The sequence below is a fragment of the Sinocyclocheilus grahami genome, unplaced genomic scaffold (assembly GCF_001515645.1).
Source record: "Sinocyclocheilus grahami isolate Dianchi unplaced genomic scaffold, SAMN03320097.WGS_v1.1 scaffold215.1, whole genome shotgun sequence".
NCBI classification, from domain to species: domain Eukaryota; kingdom Metazoa; phylum Chordata; class Actinopteri; order Cypriniformes; family Cyprinidae; genus Sinocyclocheilus; species Sinocyclocheilus grahami.
Window position 1 is genome coordinate 1,728,495 of NW_015505394.1, and position 9,141 is coordinate 1,737,635.

At 36.2% G+C, this 9,141-nt stretch overlaps 1 protein-coding gene across 1 annotated transcript in view; it reads left to right on the forward strand.

Moving 5' to 3' along the window:
* Positions 1-7,163, forward strand: part of LOC107596199 (relaxin receptor 2-like) — a 48,806-nt gene extending 41,643 nt beyond the window's left edge. The window contains exons 16-18 of the mRNA XM_016286879.1: positions 3,670-4,080; positions 4,869-5,081; positions 6,979-7,163. Coding sequence (XP_016142365.1) covers positions 3,670-4,080; positions 4,869-5,081; positions 6,979-7,118 — 764 coding nt within the window. The 3' untranslated portion in view covers positions 7,119-7,163. The remainder of the gene's footprint in view (positions 1-3,669; positions 4,081-4,868; positions 5,082-6,978) is intronic.
* Positions 7,164-9,141: the final 1,978 nt, after the last annotated feature.

Sequence of the window (9,141 nt, forward strand, 5' to 3'; positions counted from 1 at the left end):
GATGAGGCTCCATTCGGTTCAGGTGTGCCCCATCACACGCCACCAGCCCTGGCTATTTCAGCGCCCCTCCTCTCACACGCACCCAATCCTGTCGGCAGCCTGGCGAAGGGCGGCAATTAAGGGACAGGGTGATGCTGATAATTAGGGGGAGGCAGCCGACTCGTCACAGTGTGTTGATATCAAGCCGAAGAGCAATCAACCATAACTTCAGGAAAGCAGGCTCAGAAGTCAGTTTAAACAATCCGGATAAGCGCAAGTAAGTACCATTTTGATTAGCCATCGTACCTACAATGACTGTGCATTGTGTAAACAATGAGTGACGTATACGCGCGAGAGATCACTTCCGGCGCTTGCGTAAACTCGTAAACTACACCAGAGCGCGTACACATCTCAGGCACCGGAAGCCGTGCACGTTCTCAAAGCAGTTGGACATAGTGGTGTATTAGAGGTAAAAAATTCTATAAATACTGTTCGGTTTCTCGCACAAACCAATCGTTTCGTGTGTTAGTACATCAATGTGTCGTCACGAGCCGCAGGGTTTAATTTGGATTTGTCTGTGCATGTTTTTTTTACACTCATAGACTTTGTTACCATTGCCATCCATTATAAGACTGATAGACTGCAACGGTTAAACTTAAAAATCATCAAATGTGTTCTACTGAAGAAACAAAGTCACCTATATCTTGGATGCCCTGGGGGTAAGCAGATAAACATCAAATTTTCATTTTTGGGTTAACTATCCCTTTAAAGGTGCTGTATGTAGGATTGACACCGAGTGGTTGAACTAGGTATTGCAGTCCAAATTCAAAATATTGGAGAGGGTTTTTTTCACACGGCCCCTCCTCCTCAGACTTGACGCACATGCAGGTTGCCAGATTGAGGACACCAACAGGAACGAGTGCACTTGACGATGAATGAAAGGAAATACGCTGTGTTTTTTCTGTCAACTGGCAACCCGGGGTCCCGAAATACAATTGGGTAAACTGGCAGTGGGCGGGTTTTACAAACCAAAACAGAGACTGACATTCCGGCCCGGAACGCACATTTTCAAACGATAATAACTGACTGTAGCATTGTTTTTCAGATAAACAAGTATATAAACTTAGTATGTTTCTTAAATACCTGCAAACATATTATGGTATTTTTATGCTTTAGTAGAGTCAAAAACGTACATACAGCACCTTTAAATAAACAAATATTCATTTTTATGAGCCCAAATACTTGAATACAATATTTTTGAAAAATGCCCATCCCTAAAAAAAAACATATACAGTAGACTTAAGTTTTATCCATCAGGAATTGATTGGATCATTAAAGCTGGACTTTCTAGACCAGAATGTAAGATTCAGGATTTTTAATTTTTTTTTAAGAACTTTTCAATGCTCACTAAGACTGCATTTATTTGATCAAAAATACAGTCAAAACAGTAATATTGTAAAGTAACATTACAATTTCAATAACGGTTTTGTACAATTTTATCATATTTTTAAAATGTAATTTATTCCTGTGCTGCTTTTCAGGATTCTTTGATAAACCGAATTTTCAAAAGAACATAATTTTCTTAAATTAAAATAATAACAGTATACAGTAAGTCTTTATTGTCCCGTAATCAATTTAATGCATACTTGTTGTGTTACGGTGGCGGCCCCCAAAATATTTAAAACAACAGAATACCTTTAATTAATTAATTTGGGCACCAGACAGGATTAAGCCTGTCAAACAGACAGAAAGAAAATATCCCAAGGAAAAACCTTCAGTTACAAAAATAATAATATTGATAATAATAACAACAGTTGTTTTTCCCACAACAATGCTTTGATTGAATATAAAGTTTTTAATCTTATATTGAAACTGTATAGGGTTTCAGTCACTACTATAAAATAAAATCTTATGGTTTAAATTACAACAAAAAGGCCCAAATTATTAATTTCTTAAAAAACAAACAAACTTTAGAATGGTAGTAATATTCTTTTTTTGGCATATCATTGATGAATAATCAGGTCAGGTATGGTATTACTATAGTATGATTTCGTGTTGACATATATAATAATCTACTTATGTAAAGTGAATCAGAGTTTGTAATGAAAAAGTCAGTTTGCTTATGCTTGCTTTCTGAAATGGCAGCATGTGAATGCAGGGTCTAATTTTGGAAGTTCACAGGCGTCAGACAAACAGGCTTAAAGGGTCGTAGTTCCCTCTAATTGCAGCATTTACACACACGTGCCATTATACACACTCAGCTAATTATACACATCAACACATAGCCCTGAAACTCACTAAATTATACATCTATGCAGTATCACAAGCTTTTAATAAACATCAAAACACACACTCTTTCCCACCCACTGGGCAAATTAATAATTACAATAGTCGGCATCTTTAGACACACACAAAGAGAGCTTTCTGACTTGTGTACGACCTCGATGACACAAGGCACACACTGCAGCAACAAGACTCATACCTGGACACACATACACAGCTTAATTCTACAACAGAAATGGAGTTTGATTAGAAAAGGTTGGATCAGCGTGCGATATCTAGAGCTGTTCATCTGGGGATCAGAGTCTGAGGACTAATCTGTGTCTCAGTGATGGAGAGAGATAGCAGACAGCAGGCTGAAAAGAGGTGGATGGATGAACAGATGGCTGGATAGGTGCAGTTCTTTAACCCACATAGAGTTGAAAGGACACGTCACTCTCTTAAATGATCAAACCCTGTCGCCCCCTCAGATGAGAGACATGCAGAGAGGTGAGAGTTTGTGGTGTGTCTGACCAGCTTTGGAGTTTCCCACTGGGTGACATTGGCTGGAATATGTTCAGTAGTGGGGGTGGGGGGTTGTTGGGGGTCTAGCTGTCTCTGTAGGCCTTACTTAGTTATTCGGCTAGGACTAGAATAACACAGTATTAATGTTTCCTTGCAAAAACCCATTCACAGTGTGTGAAACGATTTTGATGTGGGGAGAGACATCTGTGAGGGAGGGAAAGTGGTTTGGAGGGAGTGCAGTGAATGAAAATGTGTGGGAGATTTGGTACTTGTTAATTATTAGCTGAATCAACTGCTAAGCAGGTTTCTGGGACACACAAATAGAGAGAACTAAAAAAAAAAAAACTGGCCTGGCCATGCACACACTACCGTAAGTAAATACCAGAAAGCAATAGAACATGACTGACTGATGGATTAATAGTTTTATTTATACACTATTATAGTATTTATTATTATTTTGAATTAGCTTATATTTTTATATTTCAGTTTTTTTTATGTGAACAAAAACTAATAAAAAATATATTTTTTAAAACGTATATTTCCATATAGATGTAATTTATTTTTACTTCAGATATCTAGTAATTTTAGTACTTACACTTAAATGTACTTATTTCAGTTTGTTGCCAAAGCAGCATTTTTTATTTCTGTTTACGTTTTTTAAGTTTATCAGCTAATATTTATATTTTATTGTATTTCAGCTTTATTTCATCTACTGAAAATAATTTTAAATAGTTCTAATTAACAATGTAACACTTGAATATATGTGCTAAATGGATGCATGGAAATGTGGATGGATGGACATGGCAAACGGTTGCATGGACAGATGGGCAAATGGATAGAGGAATGGAAAGATTGATGAACAGATGCTAAATCATGTATTACGATATATTTGTTTATCTCTGATAGGTGCAGACTGCCTCATGGGTGTGTATCTGCTTTTCATCGGTGCCTTTGACATCAAGTATTGCGGCGAGTACAACCGTCATGCTCAGATATGGATGGAGAGCCTGTCCTGCCAGTTGATTGGCTCTCTGGCCATGTTGTCCACAGAGGTATCCGTCATGATGTTGACCTACATGACACTAGAGAAGTACCTATGCATCGTCTTCCCATTCCAGCATTACCGTGCCGGACGAAAGCAGACCCTCTGCTCACTGACCTTAATCTGGCTACTAGGATTTATCATTGCTGTTATTCCCTTCTGGGATAAACAGACATTTGGAAATTTTTATGGGCGGAACGGAGTATGTTTCCCTCTTCACTCAGACCAGACAGAGAAACCTGGTGCCAGATGCTATTCTACAGCCATTTTTCTCGGTGAGAGCAGAGGGCACTGGAGTGTGTCAATTTTGAACTGATTATGTTTGAGACCTGGATAAACCAGTGTGTGTGTGTGTGTGTGTGTGTGTGCGCGTGTGTGTTTGTGTCATTCTCTGGAAGTGACTCAGCTTTGAATTGGGCTGTTCCTGGATTATCTAACAATTTTACTGCATTTCCCCAGAGATTCAACCATGCTGTTTTTTAATATAGTAAAGTCAGAAAAAGATCCTCCCTGATTGCAACTGCCACCAGTCTGTCACTGAACCAATAAAATAAATAAATAAATTATTTTAATTACCATTTTTCTCATTTTCCAACAAAAATATCTAAAGATACATCTCTTTGGAAAAAAAGTTGATAAAATATTAAGACTTGTTTTAAGAGAATACATAATGAATTAAGTATTTTTAATTTCCTCACTGCCATTTTTTTTCAATGGAGTAAGAAAACTTAATTCAAAATTTGTCTAAAAACCTAATATATACACAAGTCGTCTTTTATTAAGAAATTCCTAATATAATTTTTAAATATATATAAACAATAAATACAAAAAAGCTTCCCAAGCAGATGTCTCGTTTTGAGGATGTTTACAGTAAATGTTTTTTTTTTACTAGAAATTAATTGACAAAATAAAAAGACAATTTTAAAAATATATATGCAGCTAATGTAGAAAAAGGCTAAATTGGTGAAACTTTCACAGTCATATTCACATTTGTTAAACATCCTATTTAGTTCAACACTTTTCGCTTGATGTTACTAAAGATTTATGTGTGTTTCTCTGTCAGGTCTAAATCTGCTGGCTTTCGTGATGATTGTATTCTCCTACTCCAGTATGTTTTACTCTGTCCAGAAGACAGCAAAGACAGCGCGCCAAACAGTATTCGATCGAGAAGTCACTATTGCAAAGCGATTTTTCTTCATTGTGTTCACTGATGCCATGTGCTGGATCCCCATCTTCCTCTTGAAGGTACTCTCACTACTAAGAGTACAGATTGCAGGTAAGCAAACACGTGTGATCACATACTACCTAATATGTGTGAAAGAATATGCCGGCAGGGCATTATAAGTGTGTCTGTTAGCTCATAATTGCTGTGACTGCAGTTTGGCTGCAGATTAGCTAATGATCTTAATGATCTTAATGAGGCAGCTCATTAATATTACACCAAGGTGAAATGAGACCTGTGTATTGCTAGAGCTTTACATTTAGATCTGACCTCTGCTTTAGTAGATATTGATTTTATTTTATTTTAGCTTTGTGAACTTTGACACATTGCACAAATGCATTTACATAACTACTATAAATAAACTGCATCACATGGACTGACAAGTAAACATAAATGCATCCACGGGGACATTACTCTTAAAGGGAGTTTTTTTCAGTAGTAGTAACCTTAAGGTACATTATACATTTTTAGGGGTATATAAGTTACAAAGTTTTCCCTTTAAAGTGAAGGTACTAGTTAATACTAGTGTACAACTAATAAGATGCTAATATATCTTTAAAAAAAGAGAGAGAACACTCTTAAAAATAAAGGTGCTTCAAAAGGTTCTTCAAGCGATGCCATAGAAGAACCATTTTTGGTTCCACAAAGAACTATTCAGTCAAAGGTTCTTTAAAGAACCATCTCTTTCTTACCTTTTTGTAATCTGAAGAACTTTCTTTTGCCACAAAGAACCTTTTGTGAAACAGAAAGGTTCTTCAGATGTTAAAGGTTCTTTATGGAACCATTTAGACAAAAAGGTTCTTCTATGGCATCGTGAAGCACCTTTATTTTTAAGAGTGAAATAGAGAGGGTAATATGGAGTATAATGTTTGGTGAAGTACAGATAAATCATTTCAGATTATTAAAAGGGAGAATCAATCTTGTCTAGTGGTATATTGTTAATAAAATCATTAAAAAGTTGCACAATTTTACAGAATATTTTATTTATTTTAACTAGTATATCTTTTCTAGGGAGAATCAATCTTGTCTATTGGCATATTATCCATGAAGTAAACAAAAAGTTGCAAAATTTGAATGAATATTTATTTTTATTTTTTTAATCTAGTATGCTTTCTTTCTAGCGGGATTCCAGCTTTAAAAATATCCACATTACATTTGATAAATGAGTATTGATTGTTAAACAGTTGACTTGATCAACTTTATCACAGTTTCATTGTTTTCCTTTATCCTGAATTTAAATTAAAATAAAAAATCTGTTGACAACTGTCATTTACAAAACATGCAAGTTATGCAAATAGCCGGTCTGAGCCGAGAGGCACATTTTTGATTAGTAGATGGCTGAGGAGCTGAAGCCCCGGGCACAGGGACGATTAGACATTCAACAGCGATGAGCACACATGAACACTTATCAGCTAGAATGGCTTTGCAGTTCTTCTCGTGGACAATATCTTTTCTAGGGAGAATCAATCTTGTCTATTGGCATATTATCCATGAAGTAAACAAAAAGTTGCAAAATTTGAATGAATATTTTTATTTTTTTATTTATTTATTTTTTTTATCTAGTATGCTTTCTTTCTAGCGGGATTACAGCTTTAAAAATATCCACATTACATTTGATAAATGAGTATTGATTGTTAAACAGTTGACTTGATCAACTTTATCACAGTTTCATTGTTTTCCTTTATCCTGAATTTAAATTAAAATAAAAAATCTGTTGACAGCTGTCATTTATAAAACATGCAAGTTATGCAAATAGCCAGTCTGAGCCGAGAGGCACATTTTTGATTAGTAGATGGCTGAGGAGCTGAAGCCCCGGGCACAGGGACGATTAGACATTCAACAGCGATGAGCACACATGAACACTTATCAGCTAGAATGGCTTTGCAGTTCTTCTCGTGGACAGTACGGTTTAATCTGCACTTTCTTTTCTCTCTCTCTCGGTCTCCTCCAGGTACCATCATCCTGTGGGTGGTGATATTTATCCTTCCCATAAACAGCGCCCTGAACCCCATCCTGTACACTATCACAACCAGCGCCTTTCAGCAGAGACTCAAACAGTGTTTGAAATATCGCTGCCAGCAGACTAACTGACACAATCACACACATACACACACGATGCACATGCTCCGAGTTCAATATTCCGTGTGGAATATTCACAAGACGCTCTCATTCTCAGCAGAAGCTAAAAAGACAGAGAAGCAGTGACACTTGCTATCAGTCGTTTAAGACCTTGGCTCATATCCACACTCGTATCTTCAGAGAGAGAGAGAGAGAGAGAGAGAGAGAGAGAGAGAGATCATCACAGTAAATCAACAACCAACCTCATCTGTCACCTTGTGAATAAAACTTGCACAACGCACAGACCTGCCACATCGAGAGCTACAGGGAATTTTTCAAAGGGAGTCAAATTAAACTATATTCTTTCAGTGTGTTACACTGTAATCTGTAGCAGGAGATAACACAGAGGAGGAAGCACAAAAGAACAAGGAAATTCAAGAGACTACTGGCCTGTGAAAGGCTTCGAGCCAAGCTGCTTGAAAGAATAGGAAACTGCTTTGGTTTCTAGGCAGGTGATCAACAGGACATTACATTATTGCTATTTAGCACATGCTTTACTACTCAAAGTCCCTTTGAATTGGGAAATCCTCATCTTGGGTATCCTGGGTAAGTGCCTTGCTCAAGCAGACATTGGTTCTCATTAATTTTGCATCTCAAGCATATACCTTGTTAAACAGACTTATATATATATATATAATGATTACAAAATTTGTCTAATTTTTAAAAAGGTTTTTATTTAATGAAAAATTAGCCTTATTAAATTAACTATTATTTATTTATAATAATATAAGATTTTTTTCCCTTCTTGGGCCTGAAATGGAGGAATTTTGGTCAATATTGATAATTAAACAATATACCTTGGCTGGTTTAGGCCTGTCATGGATAAATAATGATGACAATAAAACCAGCAGTAGGTGGCAGCAAGCCCTTGTTTTGATAACTGATTTATTGAATCGTTCAAATCAAACGACTCAGTCAAAACGGCTGATTCAATTAGAAACGTAAAAAGCCTGCGTCCCAATGTGCATACTATCCATCCTAAATTCTATGTGATATTAGTCATTTTCAATACTATTTGTGACCCTGGACCACAAAACCAGTCATATGGGTCGATTTCTCGAAATTTTGATTTATACATCATCTGAAAGCTGAATAAATAAGCTTTACAATTCACTAAAAATGTGTTTTTTATTGGTCTTATGAAGTATTCTAATTTGTTGAGATAGTGAATTGGTGGGTTTTTGTTAAATGTGAGCCAAAATCATCACAATTAAAAGAACCAAAGACTTAAACTACTTCAGTCTGTGTGCATTGAATTAATTGAATACACGAGTTTCACAATTTGAGTTGAATTACTGAAATAAATGAACTTTTCCATGACATTCTAATTTATTGAGATGCTCCTGTACATGATGATTAGGATAGGACAGGGGTAGGCAAGTTCGGTCCTAGAGAGCCGCAGTCCTGGAATCTGAGGGTGCAAAAAAATCAAAATACTGAGAAAATCGCCTTTAAAGTTGTTCAAATGAAGTTCTTAGCAATGCATATTACTAATCAAAAAATAAGTTTTGATATATTTACGGTAGGAAATTTACAAAATATCTTCATGGAACATGATCTTTACATAATAGCCTACTGATTTTTGGCATAAAAGAAAAATCTATAATTTTGATCCATACAATGTTTTTTGGCTATTGCTACAAATATACCCAAGTGACTTAAGACTGGTTTTGTGCTCCAGGGACACATTTAGGGCAGACAGGCTGGATAGTATGCACATTCGGACGCAGGGAAAGTGCCCATCTGAATGGGCCGTTGAATCACTGGCTCACTTGATTCGTTCAAAAACTGATTCATTCAAGGAACGAAACACCGTGTTACTATGAACTGTTGTATAAAATTAATAGCACATTTGTGCTCGCGCATGTAGGCCTACTGATTCAGAAAAGTGCATTGCTTGTGCAATGAGCATAAAAACATAACTCATACATGGATATTTTTTCTTAAATTGCTTGAATTATAAGGTTATTTTTACCTGTATTATAATAGGCTTCAT